Below are 25,328 nucleotides of genomic sequence, written 5' to 3'. Positions count from 1 at the left end.
ACCTCTCCAAATTCAGGTTAGGCCTATAAATGCTCATGCTAGCATTCATGCCTTATTAAATACACACCCTCCTCTTCCTGACTGTCCTCTCTTGGTATATTTTATCCAAATAATCCTCATCAATACTCATCTACATGTACTTATATTGTATATGTATCATATACCGTATAATAGGGTCATTCATGTACGGGACTCCATTTTGACGAACCCGATTTGATTTTAGTAGACGAGAGACGAGCGGTCGACCATCAACACACCACGTGGGACTGGCAACATGCCGGATCAATCGGTTGCCTACATGTGTATGTGCGTATATCATGTATGTATACATGAAGTCATCATAATACAAGCACATACATAAAGTGTACATAGATAAGTACATACTTTTGTGTAGTTATGTCACCTATGAAAATGTAGCGAGGACCTGCCTAATTAAGGAAACTCATTAATCTCTGATTGGGACTTGTATCCATGTATTTTGAACATTTAAATGTTTCAACACATAGGCCATCCTTCGCATTAAATCACATGAATAGGGAATGTACTGGTGTTTTTTTCTCTCTCCATCATCGTATCGAGAGCACACTGCTACAATAGAGTTTTGTGTCAATGTTATAAAGATGTGTTAACTTATCATGTATTATTAACACAAGATACCACTGTAATGGTGTATCCATACAATACAAATTGCTCTTTGTAAAGAGAGTAGAGAGATATTTGATGTCGGGGGCGTGTATGTAACTAAAGTAAGGAATAAACTGTCGTTTGACTATCTAAATTACCATCTCAGTTGAAATTGACTCTATGAACTATTTTTTTGGAAAATTAACTTTTTGATCTATTTGAAATCAGTCAATTAACTCCTCACTTTCAAATTTGATGAAAATGCATCCACTTTACCATCAAATACTGGCACATGACCACACGTGATTCACTCTAGAGAGTAAAATTGTCCCAGTATTTGACGATAAAGTTGATGAAATTTTATAAAATCAAATGATTATGGGTTAATGAGCTGATTTCAAATAGTTCAAGAGGGTATTTACCAAAAAAAAAAATATTCCAAGGGTAAATTTTCAACGAGGATAAGAGTTTCAGGGTCAAACGGCTATTAAAATAAGGGATAGTGATGTCAAAAAAATATGGTTGTATCCCATAAATGTTTGAAAATAGCATTCAACTACAATTTGTCAAAGTGATATCGTTTAATGGCTTCCTGCGTGGAGCTAATTATGTGCATTTAGCAGACCAATTCATTAATATACCTAACAGACATTCAATGAGAATTTAATTTCGTCACACTCCTTCAAGTTTTGCCTACCAACCTTCTTGTCACAATTTATTTTAATTATTTTATTTATTCATTTTCTCATGCTACATGTTTTGCATGGATAATTCCAAAGTTATCATCACACTTATTGGCATTATATATAGTATAATATACACATATTACACACATGGATGCAACCATTTGAGATATGTACTTCACATCCAGATAACTAGTTCTTTTTGGGGAGAAAACAGTGTGCCGGAAACATCGTCGAGTATCGTACATTAAGTGTAATAATACAATTGGTTGGAAACTTAAATTTTTTTTTTTTTTCAACCACTTGTACTATAACACTTGGTATTTTGAGTCGTATTCTCAGCACATTGAAAATTTTCTCCTTTTTGTTGGGTTGAAACTTAAAACCCTAGCCCATCTTTCTTAGGGGAAGAAATTAAATTATGGCCCAACGTGATAGCAAAAGTGATTCAAACTTAGGTGCAAAAATTCGAATATGGTCCGGCTAGGTTAAATTGAAACATCTTCCATACAAGTACATTTTGTTGGTAGGATTACATAAATATATTGACTATTTATAATAAGTGGGAGTCATTTGGGATTCATGTGAATCCTTATATTGTCGTGAGTGCATTTCAACTTTGAGTGATATATATAGCTAGTTGTACCTAACCCAACCAACTAATCCTAGTTCTCTTTGAGGATGAGTGATTTTTCAGTGTACTCGGAACATAAGATGATACAATATGTGTCATAATATAAGTGGAAATGCATTAAAAAATATATCCTAAAAGTTGGATACAACAACAATATCGTTCACTTAATATAAACCACCAAATAACCCTCACGTAGTTTGTATCTTTTTTAGAATTATAACGCTTGTGTTCTTTCATGGGAACCTACTTGTCTCATGTATTTTCACCGTACGAACATTGTAACATGAACTGTTTATTATCTTTATTATCATTGAAAGATCATAAGAAAAAAAATTATTCAAACAATAGGACTTTTTTCTTTCATTAAGAAGGAATTCTTTTTTATTCCAAATAGACTAATGTATTAGAGCATCTCTAAAGGAAAAGTCAAAAAGTTCACATCAGCAATAACAGTAAAAAAATACAACACTAGTGTATTCCAATAGAAATGTAAATTCCTATGTGGTATGATGTAGATTGACAACAACTTCAAATCTATTTGTAGTGATTAATAAATAATTTTTCATATTATTTTTTTGTTCTAAAAATACTTATTACAATTATGAAAAGTAAATATGTAATAAATAATAGTTTAATTTAACATATTCGGTGAAGAATAAAATTAAAAAACAAAGATGAAACTGCCACATAAATTTTAAGTTTAAGTATATTTAAAATTTGAGATCTCCTTTAAAGATGTTCTTATATTTTTAGATTGTTAAAAATGTTGTTGGTAGATTGTTTATCTAAGCTATTGTAGAGTAGAATTGTAAGTTTGAATGCGTGCGTCATATTAAATCTGATAACAAGGCATGCGTAATATTTGATAATTGAGAAACCCCTTCTAGCTGGAGGAAGGGGAAGAGCAAATACATAACCACGATGATGCACGTTGTGTTGAAAAATATTATTATTTAGGATTACTTACTGTTTGGTTTTTTGGGCTTAGTTCGTTAGTATTAGAGTTTTGATTTTTGATTTTTGATTTTTTTTTTTTTTTTTTTTTAATATTTTAGGGTTAGGGTTAGTTTATTATAAATAGCATACATGTTATTCAGTTGAGAATATCGCAATGTAGTTTTTACGGTTCATGTAGCATTCTTGGCAATTTCCTATTTCTTTGTTTAATAAAGTTTTTATTATTATTTATATTCAGTTAGTTTGTTGCGTATTCTGATATTCAACTTGTTGAGGTTATAAATGAGAAAAGTAAGATTATAATAGTAATCCAACTCTTAAACTAGTGTAATTTGGCTTGCATAATTCTTCGATGCCTCGTAGTTTTGTCTACATTTTTCTCTTTACAATGCGGTAGGAAAATAGGATAGGTAAGTGGTGAAATAGCACTATAATATACGTTAGAGTTGGAAAAATATATGACATGGGAGAGTTTCTATTAAATTTATTAATAAATAAAAATAAAACTAATTAAACTCATGAGTTGATGGACTCATTTGATTATTGGCCAACTGAGCTTCTGTTTTTTAGTTTCACATACGGTGCTTGGAGAATGGCGTGAGTGTCCGTTGTTTAAAAAGGAGACCACAAAACTTACCTAAATACAAACTACAAGTCTACAACGTAAAACTCACGCAGAGTTTCTAAAATTATTAGAAATTAAAAAGAAGATAATGCTTGTATTCTCTCTATGGGAAACCTAATTATCCCTCATTTATGATGTAAAACTCACGCAGAGTTTCTAAAATTATTAGAAATTAAAAAGAAGATAATGCTTGTATTCTCTCTATGGGAAACCTAATTATCCCTCATTTATGACTAACGTATTTTTATCGTGCAAACATTATAATTGCAACTGTTCATTCTCTTTATCATCATGTAAAAATCATATATGCAAAATCATTCAATTGGAAGACCGTTTAGTCATCCATACGTGTCAAACCAATCAACAAATTTAGTAACAAGAGTAGAGCTCGTTTGGATGTGCTTTTAAAATAATTAAAAGCACTTTTGGTAAATATATTTTTGGAAACAATCCTTAGGCAAAATGCTTGTAAATCTTGGAAAAACACTTAAAGTGCTTCTTTGAAGAAGCATATAACTGGTGCTTCATGTAGAAAGCACTTAAAAGTGCTTTTGGAACCAAAAGATATTTTCTCTAAAAGCGATTTTAATCATTTTAAAAGAACATTCAAACGAGTGGGTAGTATCCTCATGATGAACCGTTTATTTGTTTTATGCATACGAATGACTAAACAATTTGATGTATGTCAGGTATTGCTAGAGAGACCAAATTTGTACACCAAATGATGTGCTACTAATAAGAAACAAACAAGTTAATCGACACTTAGTTAATAATCAAATCATCTACAATCACATCATTTGGTTTTAAAAAATTGGTCTCATTACCCTTAAACAATTATTTGGTGATCCATAAAATCTTGTATCGAATGCAACTTAAAAACACTTTGAATTAGTTCGTGAATAGTACTTGCATTCCCCCTTAGAGCAGTTCCACCGAGGATCTGATAGGCTAGCACCCAGCCAAAAAACCAGCCCATCATTTTGACCGGCACCCAGCCCAAGCCAGGTAAGAGACCAACCTAAAATCGACAGACCCACATGCCGAGCCATCTGATGTCAGTCGAGCCATCAACCTCCCGCACAATCAACGCGTAGCAGAGAGGTCTTGGTGCAGAGCTCCTCGAGGCTGAGGTTGATTCCGGGTTCTTGGTGCAGAGCTCCTACAAATCCGAATGGGGAGGTTGATTCCGGGTTCTTGGTGCAGAGCTCCACGGGGCTGAGGTTGATTTCGAGCCTACACTTGCAACAGGGTGGAGGCACAAAACATGGCGCCTTGGGAGTTTCCGACAACAACCAATGCACAACCGCTAACAGCAACATCGTTGCTATGAGCCCCCAATTGATCTCAAATTTCGGGGTTTCAACATCAAAGGAGATCAAAGACGACAGAAGAAGAAAGACCGCGACCACCGCCAAGAAAACCAGACCTGGCTACGAGGATGGGGCTTCTCTTCTGCAACAATGATGATGTCCCATCAAAGATTCAATGGCCTTTGTCAATGGAAGTTGATGTTTCTGCAGAGAAACAAAGTGGATGGAATTTGAAATTTGAAACCCAATTGACATATAAACAAGGACTTGTGTATATCAGGGAAGAAAAAGTAGGAGTCCAGAGAGACCCTTTTGAGAAAAGTGGGAAGAAGAATTAAAAATTAAATTATTCTTTTATAATAACAATTAATAATATTTTAATAAAATTGATTAGGCTATTTAGTTTTAGGAGTGGAGATGCATTTGACCTATTACTGTTCATTGGGGTCTATCACCGTTCACTACGTGGTTAAATGCGCTGGGTGCTGGCACATTTGTGTTAAGGGTGGAACTGCTCTTAAGGGATAAGCTCATTCCCCCTTATGAGTAATGTATTTTTACCAAACAAATTTTATAATCGGAACATTTCAAATTTATTAATTTTCATTTGAATATCACCATACAAAAAATTATTTCAATCGAAAAATCATTTAATCATTCAACTGTATAGAACAAATCGATGGTGTAAGTACCATCCACTTATTTGAAACATTTGAATGATTGAATAATTTCGAATTTGAACAATTTTTATAGGATTGATCTTCAAATGAAGATTAATAAATTGAACAATTCTGATTGTTGATTTTATATATTATTTGCATTTTTCTTTTTCTCCCCACAAAGAAATTCAAGTATTCGCACGCGAGCGCGCACACATCAAAAAGTTAATAAGTTATCATCAAATCAAACCTTAAAGAATTGGCATAGGGAGCACTTCAAACAGGCTTCCGGACTGATTGAACTATCTTACTTGGGCGGATGGGTAGAAAGGCGTCTTACGACACCCCAGTTAAGGGAGAAACTTTCCACTTCAAACAGGCTTTTGGACCCCATCTGACAATAATTAGCCATGGGGAGCACTTCAAACAGGCTTCCGGATCTACCCCCCAACCCCCCAACCCAAAAAAAAAAAAGGGGACTTTACATATTTTGTTCGGGGGACAAAAGGTAACGAAAAAGATCCAGGAACTTTATGATCGTAGAAAAATGAAGGAGACGACCGGCCGAATTCACATCAGAAATTAACAACATCAACAAAAACGAAAATACAAGGGCTTAAATTAAAGAGCTAGGGTGGCGGCGAGAGTTTCTCACAAACTCGAGTTCAATATCTCCAATTCTAATCCGACCGACTAGATCCAGTCGCATGAACAAAGAACTATTCATGAAGAATTGAATATAGTTTTAGTGTGTCAGCATCAACATTATTGGATTAGTTCAACCAAAAAAACCTTCCACATTAATGAGACTTGGAATTTATGGTTACAATCTATAAAAGAGGGAGGGCAGGAGTTGAAAGGTCAAAACACAACATTAAATCTGAATGAATGAAGAAATGGACCACAACAGACAACACAACCCAAAGCCTTCTTCTTTCATGTCAATATGTGGTGGTGTTTAAACACACTTTTTTGTTCGAGAAAATGCACGTGTGGGTGCGCGCGCCAACGAAATGGACAAGTCAAAGGTTAAGTACCTAGTTGCAGCGATGAAAACTTTTGTTACTTGGAAATTGCAAACAACATGGGAGTTTACTTTTCGACATTAAGTTCTAAATTCAAATCTCATGAATAATATCTGTTAAACGATTTATCTTCTTTGGAGTTCTTCACTCCTTGTGTTGTGTCTATATATAATAAACCTCATATCTTTAGTCAAATAATAATAAAAAACTAGTTTGATAGTGACACCCCAAAATGAAAAAAGATAGGGTCTCTGAATCATTCCTACCCAAGAAATAGTAGATTGTCATGACTTCGTCATTAGCTGGTTCATTTTTAAAAGATTTTTATCACAAATGGTCCATGAGATTGATCAAACTTATTATTTTGGTCCCTCACTTTCAAAATCAATCAATGGCATCCCTAACATTCACTGCCGCACATCAATTTGGTCCTTTCGACTATTCTGTAGGTTTGTATGTGGGACCCACGAATCCAATGAAATAATGACACGTGAATTACACAAAATAAAGATTTTTATCGCAAATGATCCCTGACATTGATCCAACTCCTCATTTTGGTCTGTGAGTTTCAAAAATCAATAAATTTGGTCCCTAACTTTCAATACCGCATGTTAATTTAATCCTTCCGTTAAAGTATCGTCTATATTTTTAATCCCACTAATCCAATCATATAGCGCCATGTGGATTAGTTACAAGAAGCTTTTTTTTTAATTTTTTTTTTAGAAATTTAAAACTAAAAGTAAAATAAAAAACTAAAGACCAAAACTAAAAGAAAAAAAAAAATCATCGTCGTCTACATCATGGTATGCTCAAAAAGAAAGGGAAGGCACCATGACACTACTAAAGTACTTGGCCTTCTGAACTCACTCCTCATTCTCTCTAGTTTGTTATAATCTTATCAAACTTGAATTGAATTTGGATTCGATTTTATCAAATTTAGATTGAATTTTTATTTTTATTTTCCAATTGGGGTTGTGGGATGCGAGAAAATGCCAACACGGAATACTCGTCTGTTGGTTTACTCTTAAAAAAAAAAAAAAATAGGTTTCTTATAGTTAATCCACATGAAGGCATATGATTGGACTAGTTGGACCACATCAGCACATAAACGAAAAATATTGATGAAATTTTAACGGAATGACTAAATTGATGTGTGGTAATGAAAGTCTGGAACCAAATTTATCAAATTTTGAAACTTAGGGACTAAAATGAGGAGTTGGATCAATGTCAGGGATCATTTGCGATAAAAACCCTCATTTTGTGTAATCCACGTGTCACCATTTCTTTGATTCATGGGTTCTACATACAAACTAACAAAATAGTTGACGGAATCTTAATATAAGGACCAAATTAATGTGGGGTGGTGAATGTCAGGGACGACGTTGATTGATTTTGAAAGTGAGGGACTAAAATAATGAGTTTGATCAATCTCAATGATCATTTGTAATAAAAACCCTTTAAAAAAAAAATCTTATTTTGTTTAGTCAAAAGGAAATTTAGCAACCTTTATTACTTTTTTTTTTAAATGCAGCAAACCTCGTTCATTTTACTTGAGCTCAAAATTTCTTCTAAATTAAATGAATACAAAGTTAACTAGATTAAACGGTCATTATTACAAAAAATTCTACTCAGCATTAATTTTTATCATCTCTTTATATCTCACATTACCCTGTCCAATGCAAAACTATCCAGTTCTTCGTTTTAATTTTCAATACGGTTTGAGTTAGCTCCATCTTGTGTAAAATCGAGTCCATATTTCTTATATGCGGGTAACCAGACCCAGATCTTTAGAGGATAAGCACTAAGCAAACTGTTCAGATTAACAAGGACTAAAACTAAGTTTTCCCATAACAATGCTTCCACCGGGGGTTTTGGGAATACCATGATCTGTAGCTTGCTACTGCTACCATCGAAATTCAATTTTCCTTTTCCTTTCAAAATATTTGTATTTAGTAGTGTTAGTATCGCTATCATTAAATATTTAGATTCCTACTTTGCTATCAAATATCATGATCACTGATCCAGTATATTGCTAATTTCTCTAGTCTCATTTTTATATTGTTGTTTTTTTTATGCTAATTTCATCGAACGGCCCACCTGTTTTGATCCCTTAAAAGTTATAATAATTTTTGGCCGTTGGATGAAATTTGAAAGACTCGAATCATTTCATCCGGTGGCCTTGGTGAAAGAGATCCGAAGAGGTTCTCTTTCCACATATGATTGAAAACGGATCTGTTCGACTATAGCAACAAGACCGCGTCAAACAAATCCAATGAACCGGTTCCATTTGCAAAAATACATAAAGTCAGACCAACTGGGACTCGATTACAAAAAACAAGTTGAGTCAGAATCCATCATACCAAAAATGAACCTAGCTCGACCCGCGCCCACCCTACAGATGGAGAAATTTTTGGGTGTTCCGGGTACACCAAAAAAATTTGGTGTACCCTCACTCATAATGGTGGACCCTACCCTCACTTTTTTTTCAATAAAATAATAAAATCAAATTTTAATGAGTGTGGGTACACCAAAATTTTTTGGTGTACCCGGAACACCTAAAAATTTTTCCTACAGATGACCACCAAAAATTTGGCCATATCACATACTCTAAAACCTAAAAGCCCATATCTTCAAATGTACTAAAATTCCAATGGACCCTTTTTAGTGGGCTCAAGCTAGGAAATGGGCTGACAAGTACCAAAATTGGGCCCACAGTTTAGCCAGCTGAGATTTCATCTTCACCTTCTCTATCTCTGAGACTGTCTAAAACCCTACTGATAAACACAAAACCCTAATCCCCAAAATCATCGACCAGGAAGCAGGCGGTTAGGGTTTTAGGTACAGAATGGGGGCGAAGAGGAAGCAAAAGCAGAAAATCATTCTACCTCCTGATCTCCCACCGGAGGTCTCAGAGGACGAAATTGAAATCTCCGACGAGGACAAGGACTTCGTCGACAAGAACAAAGAATACGCTGGCTTCCTCTCCACCTTGGACACCCAATCCATTACCAAGTTCGTTCCATTTATCTTATTAACTGGTTAATTTCCTTTGATTACTTTTCTTTATGTATACATTTATGATGGTATATTATATGAAATTTCATTGAATGGGTCTATATTTTGAAAATTTTAGTTTCATTTTTGTTCGTAGCAACAGAAGTGTTCTTTTCGTTGTTAATTTGGTTATGTGAATGATAATGTTGGTTCTGTTACTAAGTTTTGAATTGGTAAATAACCAGTTGAATTGGATTTCTTTTATTGGTTCTACGAAGTGGAGCTTTACAATTGTAACATTTTTCGATTCAAAAATGGGTTTTAATTTACAACTGGAATGATTGAGAAAAGGACTTTGTTTTTTAGTTGCAACTTGCAAGTTATGTCAATCTTTTCATACTTGGCAGTGAAGGCGTTTTGTGGTTACATTCTGTTGATTCTTCTATCTTGATTTCTAATTTTGTGTTCGTTATAGCTTCTGATCGACATTTGTGTTTGTACAAAGGCATGTTACCCGGGTTGCCGATGTGAAGGAGGATGCTTTGGAAGCTTTTTATGAAAAGCGCTTAAAAAGGAAATCCTTGCAGAAAGAAAAAGAGGAGGATACTGAGCTTCAAGTTGATCGTGTAGATGCCCTTCCTGTTAAAACCTTAGATGGACAACTCTACTATCGAACAGGTTTGTTATTAGTATTTTCTTTTTTCTAGTTCGGAAAAATGTGAGGTGGGGCAGTTGTCTTTGAATGGTGTTTGGATGTATACTGAGTGTGATTTGTTCAAATTCGTGGTGCAGCAGCAAAGACACCAAAATTATCCGAGAATGATCCCACTGAAGAGGAAACCAGTGGCGCTGCAGATAAAGGCATAGTTAAGTTGACAAAGGCTGAAAGGAGGGCAAAGCTCAAGAAAAGTAAGAAAGAGGCAAAAAAACAAGGGAAGGATGCTGAACCTGAAGTCGAACAAACTCTGCAAGAAGCAGTGCTGGTATCATCTGATTGGACTAGCTATTCTTCTATTATGTTCCTGATGTTTTTAAGGATATACATATAGCATCAACTGTCTTGATAATACGTTGTTCAATGAATAACCTGAAATAGTAGAACTTATATTTCAAAAGAAAAGGAGAAATAATCCAATACATCCCAAGAAATGGTGATGCTCTGTAAGTTTATGTTACAATATGTGACATTAATCAAGATAATCACGTGTGACAAAGTAATGATGTACATCTACCAGGGTTGTCCATTTACCAATTTCTATATAGATTTCTACATGCTCATCAAATATGCATTCAAATTTCAAGTTTCATTCAATGAATAAATAATAAGGCATGAAAGAAAGAAGTTACGAGTTGTGTATTGTCAGCCTCAAAGGACTAGAGTTGGTAATAGTGAATGAAGTTATTTGTTTATTAATTATATCTGCTTATTTTGAATATAAGGTCCATCTGATAATGTGGTATGGAGGATATAACTTAATTCTATTCAGCTTTTTTTATGTGTTTCATGTAAAGTAACCTTTCTTCTTCGTTCAGGCTGAGGTTAAACAAGATCTTACAGCTGAAGAAGCATTTGAAAGTAAGAAGAATAAACTTGCAGAGCTGGGAATGGCGCTGCTTTCTGATCCAGAGTCTAATATAAAATCTTTGAAGGAGGTGTTACAAATGTGTAAAGATAATAATCATGCAATAGTCAAACTTGGACTCCTATCTTTGTTGGCTGTGTTTAAAGACATTATTCCTGGGTAGGACCACTGTTCTGTTCAATGATGTACATTTGATCTTGTATGAGTTGTTGAAATGCTGCTTTGCATAAAAGTTGTTGCCGATCAATTTCTAACACTCCCTTGTCCTTGGGGGAAAATGCCTTCAGAGAAAAGCAACTGTTATTTTATTGATTTCTCTTGAGAAACTTATATAGGGTTGATGTTTTTGTTTACTATGTTGGTTTTTATTGTTTTCTGTTCTTTTCATATTTTTCTTCACTGGAAGAATATTGTTTTATTGAATATACATTAATTTGTCCTAATATTTAAAATTAAAAATACATACTTGTACTATATGTCTGGGTGTTATTTTTGGACACTCCGTGTTTGTGTTGAAGTATGAAACTCGGGTTGCAAACTATTGTGCTTGTTTTACTCATGATCAACATCTTTTCTATCTGCATTCCAATTTTGGATTTGAACTTTATTTATTTATTTATTTTTTTTCATGTATTGCAGATACCGGATTAGGCTTCCTACTGAGAAGGAGCTGGAAATGAAGGTTTCAAAGGATGTTAAGAAAATGCGGCTGTATGAATCAACACTGCTATCTGTGTACAAGGTTGGCAATATTTTCTATGGAGTCTTGATGGAAAATTAGCATTTGAGTGTTGTTATGATTTCTGTTTCTTAATTCTGTTTTTCTAGTGGATATGCTACGCCTTTGTTTAAGCTAGTGAAACCTGATTGTACGCTTAAGTGTACTGGTTCAATATTCTGTGATAGTGTATGGTAGCAACTAAACAAGTTATACGTATGAATCATGTTATTTTTCTTCTCCTTTAATGCACATTCTCAGGCGTACCTGCAGAAGTTGGCAGCATTAGAAAAACAGCCCTCTTTTCAACATGTTGCATTTCGCTGTATCTGTACATTGCTTGAGGCAGCACCCCACTTCAACTTCCGGGAGAGCTTGTTAGGTGTTGTAATCAGAAACATAGGCTCCCCAGATGATGTTGTAAGGTTTTGCTCTATCTTTACTCTTTAATCCCTAATTTGTCCTTTGTGTAATTAAACTTACAAGGTGCCTTTGATGGTTGACACAAGAATTTGGAAAATGAGTGTCTTAAAGTTGGAATCCACTTATGAGCTCTAGAATTGAGCATCAGAAGCATTTATTATACTTTAGGATTAAGAAAAGGTTTTGAGTGGAAACGAGTTCTTTGTTTCAGATTTTCAATTTTACTTTTATTTGAAAAAACCATAAAGGTTTGTAAGCTTGCGGTTAAGGACTTGTGACAAAACCATGGGTGTTGAAACACCTTCATTCACTTAGTAATAAGTGTTTAAAATTGTAAAGGGTATTAATCAGTTTTGTCAATATATATAAAGATATGATTCTTATTTCATAATCATATTAATGACCATGGTGTGGTTCTCATGGAAAGATACATTTGAATGCAAAAATATACATATGTAGGCATAGAAAAGATTCAGATGTATGGATGTGTTGTAGTTTTCATAATGAAGTTGAGAGAATACCTCGTCGCTGATTCCAGTCTACACATGTAGCTCATGTCTGGGTCGATGCATGTCGCTTATTTACTCACATGATAAGTGTGTCAACAATCATACCCAAATTTCTTTTTCACTCTTTCATCCATCTAATCGTGAACTACTTGATAACAGGAAACTATGTTGTTCAACCGTAAAGTCACTTTTTACAAATGAGGGAAAACATAATGGCGAAGCTACTGTGGAGGCTGTTCGATTAATTGCAAACCATGTGAAAGCTCAGAATTGCCAAATGCACCCTGATTCATTGGAGGCATGCGATAGCTTTTCTAATTGTTAATTATGTTTCTGTTTATGCAAATTTTTTTGGCTGATTGACTCAATTCTGGATTGTTTTGCCTTTCCTAAAGAGAAATATGATCAATGCTGTAGTTTCATAACAATAACCTTGAACTTAGCCATAAAGATGTTTATGAATTTGTGATTGTACGGATTTAAGATATGAGTGTTAGTTCCATTGTTGTGGCTGTCATCTACTCTTGGACTCCATGTTCAGACAACTAGATGGCAGGTTTATTTATTTATTTTTGTTTAAACGGAGCTTTACTTTTTTACGTTAGCAAATGTAGAGGGCCTTTCCATGCTTATTGGTAATTTTTCTTTACATGATGCATGTTGTCAATTTCCATGCTTATTGTTTTGAATACTTGTGCAGGTTTTCTTGTCTCTGTCATTTGATGAGGATCTTGGGAGGGCTGCAAGAGATGAGAAATTTAAACCCCAAAGCAAGAAAAGTAAGAAAAAGAAGCATTATGAGGAGGCTCGTCAACAGAAGGAAAATGAAAAGAAACGGAGTAGGCAAGAATTATTGGCGAAGACAAGAGAGGAGGTGTTTTATTTGTTCCATTGACTTCTTGATTTTGTGCTTGTTTCAGTGTTTTTGCTCCTCAACATGTTGACGTTTGTAATGTATACATAGGTTGTTGCCGATTACAAGGCTGTTGCTTTTGCCCCAGATGTTATGGAGCGGAGAGGAATGCAGACAGAGACACTTTCTGCTGTATTTGAAATATATTTTCGTATATTGAAACATACAATGCAATCAGCTACCAGGTTTGTTACGCATCATGATTTTCTAATAACTTTCAATATGAAATATCCTATGAGATTAATTTAGCTTAAAAAACAAACTAGAGCAAGAAATAGCAGATTGCTCATAATATATGGAACCTGTGTACTCATATACATATCATAGCATAACCGACAGCATTTCCTTGACAAGAAATAAGTTGCATTCAACGCAAAAGTCCCAGCCAATGTAGATGATTTTGAAATGTATATGCCTTAAGTGCTTAGCCAAGCCCATAAAGGAGCTTGGTATCTGATTCTGTCCTTCATAAGATCCATCTCCTCTGCTTGTCATTAATACTGCTGTTATTTTGAAGCTATTTATTGTTAAAGTAATCTAGTTATTGTTGATCGTATTCGTGTATCATAATTTTTCTACCTTTTGGTAAACATGAATATTCTTCTATGTTAATTTGTAGACGGCATGAATGAGCTTCTTTATGAATACGCTGAATGCATGTGCTTTACTTTGACGAACTAGATATTCACAAGCAGTAATGGTTGCTTTGAGAGTGATATTTGAAATTGGAGATGTATTCAGTTTTTGAGTCTCTCATTAATATGAAAGTGGCAAGCATTTATAATTTGCTTTTGGGTAGTTGATGACATTTTTACTTCCTCAATATTTAGGATTTCAAATGAATCGATCAATTTCCTGTTTTTATCCACTCAGATCTGAAGCAAATGCTGGTTCATCTACGAGTACACCTGAGCCCCATCCTTTACTTGCTCCGTGTCTGAAAGGACTAGGAAAGTTCTCGCATCTAATTGACTTGGATTTCATGGGGGATCTTATAAACTATCTGAAAAAGCTAGCTTCTGCTGGTAGTGATTCTGAGAATACATCAAAATGCTTGACTGTATCTGAACGCCTCCACTGCTGCATTGTTGCATTTAAAGTGATGAGGAGCAATCTTGATGCCTTAAATGTTGATCTTCAGGACTTCTTTGTCCAGCTTTACAATATTATACTTGAATATAGGCCTGGAAGGTATGTACCAAACTTAAAATCCCAAAATTTGCTATGGTAAAACATTTCTCTACCACATTTTAGATGAAGTAGATAAACATTCCCAGATTCCTAGACCCATATATGCTGGAGTTATGAAACTAAGTTTGCATCTTTCTACTGAAATATTTGTTGTGATAAGCTTGTTTCCCATGATGGTTTATTGATTTTTCACCTTAGTATAAGTGCATGCTTTCTAGGTCAAATTTACACACACTCTCTCTCTATCTCTCTCTCTCTCTCTCTCTCTCTCTCTCTCTCTCGGGCACACACACACATCTTTTTCTGGGTTTCTGTGTGGTTTATGTTTTATGATCATTTTAATGACTTAGCTAAACATTTTTTCTACTGTTTGTATTTATGGAAGCAGAGATCAGGGCGAAGTATTAGCTGAAGCTTTGAAGATGATGCTGTGTGATGATAGACAACATGACATGCAGAAGGCTGCTGCATTTGTAAAGCGTTTGGCTACATTCTCATTATGTTCGGGATCTGCTGAGTCCATGGCTGGTATGTTATTGTTAAGCAATGAAGCTAATCAATGCCTTGTCATGGATTGCTTATCCATGTTCCCTTCTGATCTTTTGCAGCTTTGGTTACTTTAAAACATCTTCTTCTGAAGAATGTCAAGTGCCGGAATCTGTTAGAAAATGATGCTGGAGGTGGCTCAGTGTCCGGTTCCGTCGCAGTAAGCTCTCATGCTACTCTTGTTCGTCCGTTAATCATGCTTCATGATATTTAATAAATTGGAGCCAAGATTTGTCTGCTATTCAACATAGCTTTTATCTAAATTCTGATCCACGGTAAAGAGGCACAAACCATCTTAAAGTGTTTAATTCAAAAAGCAATCTTCATTAAAGTGATTTATATAGTGGTTTCCTTTTATTTATAAATGATTTTTTATTATATGTGCTTTTGGTTTGGTACATTTGGAATTATTACGCTAATAATCTCGTTATATTGATTGATTCAACTCTTCTGCTCTCTCTTCCTCTCTCCCTCCCAATACACAGAAATATCACCCAGATGCTTCAGACCCCAACTTAAGTGGCGCTCTTGCTTCAGTTCTTTGGGAACTCAATCTTCTCGCCCAGCATTATCATCCAGCTATCTCAAATATGGCTTCCAGTATATCAACCATGAACACTGCTCATAACCAGGTTTATCTCTCTACCATTTCTCCTCAACAAGCTTTCATGGATTATTCCTTGGAGAGGCAGGAGTCTTTCAACCCACCAAATGACATCAAAAAATCAACTAACAAGAGAAAAAGAGGAAGTGGGTCTTCATTATTAGCTGGGATAGAACCGTCTGCAGATACAAGTCCAATTGATGAAGATGATGTGAGACAGAAACTGTCTGCTCATTTTACGCTTCTTCGTGACATTAAGGAGAATCAGAGTTTGAGGGCTAAGCTAGATAGTACCACATCATCCATACAGTTATATGAAGAGTATAAGCAGCAGAAGAAGGCTAAAAAGCCGAAAACCAAGATAAGGAAAACTTCGTTAACTGTCAAATGACGTTGTTGGTCTTGAAAATTTTGTATTCAGGCAAATGTACGAGCTTATTGTTCACTATATGTTCTTTCCATTTTGGAATCATGTGTAATATTCTTCTCATTCTAATTAATATTTCGGCTTTTTTGTTAACAAAGTTTATCCATCTCACTTTTTATCATTTACTCTTGCTAAAAAATGATATAGAAGGTTGAAATGTTATTGGAATATATAGACATGTGAATTTAGACCAACTTGTTATCCTAAATTCTAGGTCTTAACTAATGTTAGTGTTCATTAATGCTCCAATGATTCCTTCATTCACTGTCTAACGCCAATGATTTAAGGAAGATGTCTAAGCTGCTTTTTCTTTGATACAATCAATAGTGTTGAACTCGAGACCTCGAGTACAAAAATGAATGCTCTCAACTGATTGGGTCGTTGAACTCCAAATTTGCTTATGCCCATCAACTAGTAAAGCACACAAACAAAATGAAGAGTGGAGCTCCCATGAAGTCAACACATTTCTTGTAAGTGGGGTCTCAAGTCTCAACCGTATCCCTTCATGGGGACCATAGCATAGCCACAGATATTTGAGTGATGCTAATTAACTCACCCCAAGCCACTTTCTCAGCTTACCAAATTTAGCATGTGCCACGTGGCAAAACACTATTAGCTGGTTATATATCCACAATCCCAACTCATTATTCCAAGTTTCCAAGCCCCAAGGAAGAACCCTTGAGCAAAGAAGGCATACTGGCAGGGGTAGACTTGCTTGATTCGAAGCTCAATATTCAAACATGGAGACCAGTGTTGCATGCTATGCCAGGGGAGCTTTTCCAGTGCGGAATAATGTCTCATCTCAGCATTCAAGCTCTCTTTTCTCTCCTGCTTCCATCTCTCCATCCTTCAATTCCAAGGTATTAATTGTTTGGTGTTTTCAGCCATTAATATAATAGACGTACATAAATGCTTGCACATATTTTGGCATGTGAATGCAAGTAACTTCTATCCAGACCTAGGTTAAGTTAGTTGGTTAGGACAGTGTACCTGTCGCCTTTCACCCAAGTTCGAATTCCTCTTTAGAATATTGTCTTATAAAAAAATAGATGCATATGACGTCTATTTAATAGATTTGGTTTTTTGACATGTGCTCAAATGGCGCTCAAATGAAAATAGTGAGTGAAGTTAACTAAAGGGTTTGTTTTGTGAATGCAACTAAAGGGTTTGTTTTGTGAATGCATGGCAGGTGTTGAGAACAAGCTCTCTATTTGGGGAATCATTGCGGATGGTGCCAAAGTCATCCCTAAAAGTTTTGAAGACAAAGAACACTTCAATTGTTCCCAAATGTGCAATTGGTGATAGCTTGGTAAGACAAAAAAGAACTTTGTGATTTGTTATTGTTATTTCCTAAAAGTAAAAAAAAAATGAACTTTGTGAGTAGTTATTGTTATTTCCTAAAAGTTAAAAGCGGCTTTAGAGAAAAGAGCTTAACAACCAGTTTAGGCAAAAAGGTTTTTTTAATTGGAGCTTTAAGAGGAATTATATGTTAATTAACTTATTTGTGGTTGTAGGAGGAATTCTTAACCAAGGCAACCCCAGATAAGAAATTGATCACATTGTTGATATCAATGGGGGAAGCATTGAGGACCATTGGATATAAAGTGAGGACAGCATCTTGTGGAGGAACAGCATGTGTGAATTCTTTTGGAGATGAGCAGCTTGCTGTGGATATGGTTGCTGATAAGCTTCTTTTTGAGGTCAGACTCAATCTTTGTATATATTATAATGTTGAAGAATATAAAGTCAAGTCACACATTAGAAAGTTACATGAAGAAATTCAATACAACTTATATTGAATGATGTTACAAGCTTATAATTGCATCATCGAGGCAATTCTCTCTGAAATCTTGACATGGTATCAGAATGACAGATATATGGGATGATTTGAAATTCGCAGAAAAGAAGTCGCTTCTCTTCTATTGTGAAAACTGATTTATGTGTTTGAACATGTAGGCCTTAACTTACTCACATGTCTGCAAATATGCTTGTTCTGAAGAAGTTCCTGAGCTCCAAGACATGGGAGGCCCAGTTGAAGGTCTGCTACTCTTATTTTGACTCGTATATTCATATCGAGCACACAATATTTGAACATTGCAGATTTTAAAAGGGATGACTGAGAGTCTGAGAAGGTTACTTACAAGTTAAACATAACATAAACAGGTGGATTCAGTGTTGCTTTTGATCCATTGGATGGATCCAGCATCGTCGACACGAACTTCACAGTGGGGACAATTTTCGGGGTGTGGCCAGGAGATAAGTTAACTGGGGTAACAGGAAGAGATCAGGTTGCTGCAGCCATGGGAATTTATGGGCCTCGAACGACATATGTTCTTGCTGTTAAAGGCTTCCCCGGCACCCACGAATTCCTTCTTCTTGATGAAGGTTAGTTTTCAGATCATAGAATTAAATTCCATGTAAAGTTGTTCTCGAACAATAATTTGATAGCTCACTTCTGTTATAAGCTTTGAACTTAATGCATAGATTCCCACATACTTTTCCTGTACCTATAATACAAAAGATGAAAAACTAAAACGAAATAGTTATCAAACGGATTCCCACATACTTTTTCTCATTTCTCTATAAATGCATTGGTCAGGAAAATGGCAACATGTTAAGGAGACCACAGAAATTGGTGAAGGAAAGCTCTTCTCTCCTGGAAACTTGAGAGCTACCTTTGACAACCCTGACTACAGCAAGGTCATTTCCTATTTCTTTTATTTTATTTTACAGTTGTTTTAGAGGACTGTTAAATTTTTTTTACTGATGGGGCAATTTCTTGAATTTTCATCTACCAGTTGATTGACTACTATTTGAAAGAAAAGTACACGTTGAGATACACTGGAGGAATGGTTCCAGATGTTAACCAGGTCTTTACTTACATCAACTGCCATGTTTGAGTTTAGTTAAAATTTTCTCTTCATACATGCGTTATTCTATTTTATATTAATCTAAATTGAGGAGGAGGATTTGGACTTGAGTGCTTAGGAGAGCACAATCACTCCAATATGACACATCCACTATTAATTTATACTTATTAAGCTACTATTGCATCGATCTAAAAAAGTTAAACATAATTTTGGTCTGCAGATTATTGTAAAGGAGAAGGGTATCTTCACTAATGTGATATCTCCAACTACCAAGGCTAAGCTAAGACTCTTGTTTGAGGTTGCTCCATTAGGGTTGTTGGTTGAGAATGCTGGAGGGTTCAGCAGTGACGGACATCAGTCTGTACTCGATAAAATAGTCGTTAACCTTGATGATCGAACTCAAGTTGCTTATGGATCAAAGAACGAGATTATCCGCTTTGAAGAAACTTTGTATGGATCATCCCGGCTCAAGGAAGTGCCTGTCGGAGCTGCTGCTTAGTAGAACTTTTACATTGTTCATTATTTCAACATTTTTTTTTTTGTTGGAAAAAATGAAGCTATATATATATCTCAACTAGTTATTGTGAAATTAGAGACACAAGGTTTGGATTTGTATTGAGAAGTAAAAATTGTTGAAAACATTCTATGAACTCATTACTCTCTGAGAATTATGGAGGTGGATTACAGTAAGTGAATTTATCTGCAGAAATTAAAAGATATACAAAGAGTTACTACGCCAATTATGTATTGACAATACTCTGTTTTTCTTAATAACTAAGACGATATATTTACCACCCATTGAGTGAATGCACGAAAACAAAACTGTCTGTCTCTACCTTGTGCAGACACAAAAAATGTCACCCAAAAAACCTTTGCAAAAGTTGGAAAAGGTCACAAAGCAATGTACTTTTCATGCAAAATAACAAGATAACAGAAATGTTGGACTATTTTAACTGGTCTCGAACCAACTTTTAGGCCCAATATGCAATGCCCTAATCCATAATTTTGTTTTTCCAACCATATCATGATTCGTGACTCATCAAACTAAACATGTTTACTACAAATTGGAAATAGTGGAGATTGAACAGAGAGATATGATGGTGGTTTGATTCCCGGTACCTACTTTTATTTGGTGGTTTAGTTGGTTCATAGCTCACCGAAAATATCAGGGAAAAAAAAATAGTCGGGTAGGAAATAGACACCGACAAATACATGGTGGAGCCGCCGGAAGTAGAGAGAACAGTTGAGAAAAAACCGAGTCTGAACAAAATTTTACTTTGTATATTTAGTAAAAGTATTAAGAGTTATTCGCAATATTAGTAGGGATTTTGCACAATTTGCAAGACTACTAAGATCAAATTGCAATATCAGAAGTTAACCACAACAACTAGATACCATATGCTTATATTTAAGCTAGCACGTACTTGTGTGGAAGTCAAACTTGTGGTCAGGAAGAGGCTAAAATGCCTCCGTGAGTCTTTCCGGTTCTCGAAAGTGATAGATAACCGTAAATTGCCACCAGTTGTTCCCCACCCCCACTCCTTTTTTTTTTGTACTTTAAAAAAAGAAAAAAAAGAAAAAAAAAAAAGCTAGCACGTACCTCGTTAGAAGGAACCCTAAGCTGTAGAAAATGATACCTCATGTTTAGAAGCTGAGTCCTTTTATTTCCAACTCCTATTTGTTTCAACTCATGCTTTCATTTCTCAAAACAAAACTTAGAGATTACTTTCAATTTACACTGAAAATTATAGCGTTGGGAAAATTCATAGTTTTAGTCTTTTCGTTCAGGCAAGTTCCTACCATGGTATTTGATTTGTTGTGCTTCGATCCTTCTAAACCTTTGAACTCTTTATTATATAGGGCTACTATTTATACTAAATTATGTGTATTGTTTCCTATGATAATGGAATATTTTTAATTTCTCTTTCAATTTGATACTATACACGCGTTATTTTTTTTATTCAAGGGAGGAGAATATGAAATACAAGATATCAGATGCATAAATAATACTCTAATTACTATACATTTGAGCCACAACCCTTAGCAGCTATACATGTGATCGTATATTCATTCCCTAAAATCTGGATCCAATAGATTAATGGCGCCATGCATGGTTAGTAAGGAACTTTAACGAAAAGTTTATGGTATTGTTCACTTTAATGAAAAATCATATTTTTACACTAAAAAGTCAATCTTGGTACTATTCACTTTACCCTTTATTTTTTCATTTTTGTTAAAATTTAAAATTTTCAAATTATTTTCATAAGTTTTCCTCAGTTAGTAAGGCTTTTCCACTCTGCATATGGAAAACCAACTCCCTTAATTAGTAACATGTGCCACAACCACTTCCTATATAGCTATACAAAACAAAATTATCGACATTATTGGCACTCCAAAAATCTCATTATACATTCCTCACAAGTGTATTTTTCTTTCCTAATATAGAAAGTTTGGAGTGTAGAATGAGATTTTTGAAGTGCTAATAACAATTCTCTCCCTTAATTATAATTAAACAACTGTGATTGTACTATATCTGCATTTCAGCTTGCATGTGATGATCAAGTGATTGTTTCCAAAAACATTTTGTTCACTCATGTTCCATAATATTAATCAAAATTCTGAATCCCACATCAGAACACCTTATTAATCAAAATTCTGAATCCCACGTCAGAATACCTTGGCTTTACTTGAAAAAAAAAAAAAAAAAAAAATCTTATACAATTATAAGTAATTACATGCATGTGCTTCTTCTTCTCCATCATTAGTACGTACCACTTGACTATGACTTACGATCGATCTTGAACATGACTGCGGCTGCTAAAATTCAAACCGTATATATTGTACTTAATTATAATTTTGAAGGTTCCATGTGCAGCAACTTCCCAAACTGATCGATATTATTAAGACGCCATGCAGTTTCCGAGTTAAGCTAATTAATTTTTTCAAGTATTATTTTTGTTATATATCCTCTATTATTTGATCCTCCTAGGGGTCTTTGACGAGGTGATCCTCTGTCTCCATATCTATTTATTTTGGTTGGGGAGGTTCTCTCAAGATTGATTCAGAGGGTGGTAGACATGAAGCAGCTGTAGGGCGTGCAGATTGGTGCCTTGGGCCCGGTCATTTCACATTTATTCTTTGCCTATGATACCTTAATCTTTTTGAGAGCTGATGTGCAAAATTGTAGGAATCTGGTGCACATACTTGAGAGGTATTGTGATGCTTCGGAGCAGAAAGTGAATATGCAGAAATCAAGTGTCTTCTTCGGGGAAAATATTCCAAATGGGGTTTTGGTTGAACTGGGTAACATTCTTGGTATTCCTGTGGTGGATAATCCGGGCATTTATTGGGTGTTCCTACTATATGGGGACGTTCGAAGAAATGTGGCCTTGCCTATGTGAAGGGGAGGATATTGGGGAAGCTGCCAGGTTGGAAACATCAAGAGCGGGGAAAGAAGTCTTGATTGAGGCAGTGGTCCAGGTTATTCCCGCCTACCCTATGAGTATTTTTAAATTCCCCGCTATTGTTTGTCAGGAGTTAGATGCCTTGGTTGGGGGTTTTTGGTGGGGAAGTAAGGGGGAGTTGCGGAAGATCCATTGGGTGTCAAATGAGGTCTTAGGCCTTCCTAAAGATATGGGTGGATTGGGCTTCAGGAACTTTCAAGAGTTTAATGATGCTTTACTTGCCAAACAGTGTTCGCGTTTGATTTCTGAGCCAAATTCGCTTTGTGCGCAAGTGATCAAGGCTCGTTATTTCTCACATTGTTCCATTTGGGAGGCCAAAAAAAGGGGCCGAGCTTCCTGGGCCTGGACGAGTCTTCTTTCGGGTAGGAGTTGCTTCGAAATGGCTCCCATTGGCAAATTATGAGGGGCGAAGATGTGCGAGTGTGGGTGGATCGGTGGCTGCCATCGTTACCTTCGGGGCACCCTGTGCCATTTGGAGAGGTTGGGGTCACTAAAAACTTGTGTGTCAACTCACTTATATGCCCAGTTTCAAGGCAGTGGCATTTAAGCTTTCTGCAACCTTTCCTCTCTGCGATGGATCAAAAGGTGATTAGAAACACTCCAATCGACGACCATAGTAGGAAAGATCGATTAGTTTAGGCTACTAGTAGGGATGGCAAGCACTCAGTCAAGTCTAGATATTGATGGATTTAATCGAGGATGCTAAGGTTGATATATCATCGTCAGTTTATTGCTCGTTTAGTCACAAAGGAATGTTGGAAAGGTATCTGGCAACTGGAGGTGTTTCCAAAGATCTGGCTTTCACTTGGTTGAAGTGTCTTATGGTTGTATCCCCTTGCACTACTTTTATCATGGTCTGTCTCTCTTGGTTAAGCTTGGCAAACGGGTCGTGTCTGTCGTGTTCGTGTAGTTTTCGTGTAACATCTGTTATCTTAACGGGTTGTGTCGTGTCACACCCGTTATCTTAACGGGTCCTTAATAGGTCGGGTCACTTTACCCGTTGGGTAAAGTGACCTAACCCGTTATGACCAACTATGACCCGTTAAGAAAAATATATTTATTTTCTTAAATTTGCACATACCACACATTGCCGCATAAATATTAATTCAAAACATTAAAACACATTTGTCGTTTAAGTACTACATCTACACTTGAAAATAAGAGCCTAATAAACAAACATCCATACACTACTAGTCTATTACAAAATATTAAATGTGCAAGGATATGCAAAATGAAAGACTTTTTGTTTTCAAGGTTGTGAAGCCTTTCTTAAAAGTTTAAACCTTGCCAATAGAACTCAAAGCTTGCATGTTATTCCTTTTACAAAATCCTTAATTTTCATCGATCATCATGACATAAGATTTTGTGGTATCCACTAGTGTAAATATTTTAAATTGAAGATCGAATTCATTCATTGTATTCATATAGGGTCAAGGAGTGTAGCTGTAAAAAATCATCAAAATCAGAGTTAAAATAACTGTTAAATCGTGATTTTTAGTTGATAACCGTTGAAAAGTTTTGTCCCGTTACTTGATCTCTGAATGTTTATTTTTTGCGATTTTTGGTGTATGCGATCTTGAAGCATATACAAACAAGTTTGACAGTTGGATTATTGAAATTATTTTCGTAGAATGCGTATCCCATCAAAATGATAGATTCACTAACACTTAGAGTTTATTTATACTTTCATCAAGTATAATATAAGATTTTGTGGTATTCACTAGGGTAAATATTTTAAATTGAAGATCGAATTCATTCATTGTATTCATATAGGGTCAAGGAGTGTAGCTGTAAAAAATCAACAAAATCGGAGTTAAAATAACCGTTAAATCGTGATTTTTCGTTAATAACCGTCGAAAAGTTTTGTCTCATTACTTGATCTATGAATGTTTGTTTTTTGCAATTTTTGGCGTATGCGATCTCGAAGTATATACAAACATGTTTGATGGTTGGATCGTTGAAACTAGTTTTGTAGAATGTGTATCCCATCAAAACAATAGATTCACTAACGCTTAAGAGTTTATTCATACTTTCATTAAGTATAACATAAGATTTTGTGGCATCCACTAGTGTAAATATTTTAAATTGAAGATCGAATTCATTCATTATATTCATATAGGATCAAGGAGTGTAGTTGTAAAAAATCATCAAAATCAGAGTTAAAATAACTGTTAAATCGTGATTTTTCATTGATAACCGTCGAAAAGTTTTGTCTCGTTACTTGATATCTGAATTTTTGCAATTTTTGGCATGTGCTATCTCGAAGTATATACAAACATGTTTGACGGTTGGATAATTGAAATTAGTTTCGTAGAACGTGTATTCCATCAAAACAATAGATTCACTAACATTTAGAGTTTATTCATACTTTTATTAAGTATAACATAAGATTTTGTGGTATCGACTAGTGTAAATATTTTAAATTGAAGATCGAGTTAATTGAATGTATTTGTATAGGGTAAATGAGTGTAGCTGTAAAAAATCATCAAAATCGGAGTTAAAATAATCGTTAAATCGTGATTTTTCGTTGATAACCGTAAAAAAGTTTTGACCTGTTACTTGATATTTG

General features: G+C 35.1%; 2 protein-coding genes across 3 annotated transcripts; both read left to right on the top strand.

Annotated features, from left to right (window-relative positions):
• Positions 1-9,245: 9,245 nt before the first annotated feature.
• Positions 9,246-16,522, top strand: LOC137729142 (nucleolar complex-associated protein 3). Of its 2 annotated transcripts, none has more exons than XM_068467985.2 (13): positions 9,246-9,529; positions 10,017-10,189; positions 10,304-10,494; positions 11,045-11,253; positions 11,734-11,836; positions 12,074-12,237; positions 12,904-13,042; positions 13,445-13,618; positions 13,709-13,842; positions 14,531-14,848; positions 15,237-15,376; positions 15,457-15,554; positions 15,880-16,522. In XM_068467985.2, exons 1-13 carry the CDS (start codon positions 9,363-9,365, stop codon positions 16,387-16,389), a joined length of 2,520 nt encoding a protein of 839 aa, XP_068324086.2. In that variant the 5' UTR covers positions 9,246-9,362; the 3' UTR covers positions 16,390-16,522. The 2 variants fall into 2 exon arrangements, with proteins under 2 accessions (XP_068324086.2, XP_068324087.2); XM_068467986.2 differs by having other exon boundaries at positions 9,280-9,529; positions 10,307-10,494.
• A 546-nt stretch (positions 16,523-17,068) lies between these two features.
• On the top strand, positions 17,069-19,985 carry LOC137728987 (sedoheptulose-1,7-bisphosphatase, chloroplastic). Its single transcript, XM_068467803.2, has 8 exons — positions 17,069-17,285; positions 17,615-17,734; positions 17,940-18,125; positions 18,382-18,463; positions 18,589-18,810; positions 19,025-19,125; positions 19,224-19,295; positions 19,516-19,985. Exons 1-8 carry the CDS (start codon positions 17,166-17,168, stop codon positions 19,792-19,794), a joined length of 1,182 nt encoding a protein of 393 aa, XP_068323904.2. The 5' UTR covers positions 17,069-17,165; the 3' UTR covers positions 19,795-19,985.
• Positions 19,986-25,328: the final 5,343 nt, after the last annotated feature.

This window comes from Pyrus communis, chromosome 10 (genome assembly GCF_041283825.1).
Source record: "Pyrus communis isolate YQ-2024b chromosome 10, ASM4128382v1, whole genome shotgun sequence".
Classification (NCBI taxonomy): domain Eukaryota; kingdom Viridiplantae; phylum Streptophyta; class Magnoliopsida; order Rosales; family Rosaceae; genus Pyrus; species Pyrus communis.
Note: the sequence above shows the minus strand (reverse complement) of the source record. Positions and strands in the feature narration are given on the sequence as shown.

Excerpts from the sequence above, each read along its gene's own strand:
- LOC137729142 (XM_068467985.2), top strand. The coding sequence starts at position 9,363 with ATGGGGGCGAAGAGGAAGCAAAAGCAGAAAATCATTCTACCTCCTGAT. Across the intron at positions 11,837-12,073 it reads CACTGCTATCTGTGTACAAG|GCGTACCTGCAGAAGTTGGC; the intron begins GTTGGCAATATT and ends GCACATTCTCAG. Across the intron at positions 13,843-14,530 it reads ACAATGCAATCAGCTACCAG|ATCTGAAGCAAATGCTGGTT; the intron begins GTTTGTTACGCA and ends TTATCCACTCAG.
- LOC137728987 (XM_068467803.2), top strand. The coding sequence starts at position 17,166 with ATGGAGACCAGTGTTGCATGCTATGCCAGGGGAGCTTTTCCAGTGCGG. Across the intron at positions 18,464-18,588 it reads CATGGGAGGCCCAGTTGAAG|GTGGATTCAGTGTTGCTTTT; the intron begins GTCTGCTACTCT and ends TAACATAAACAG. Across the intron at positions 18,811-19,024 it reads ATTCCTTCTTCTTGATGAAG|GAAAATGGCAACATGTTAAG; the intron begins GTTAGTTTTCAG and ends TGCATTGGTCAG.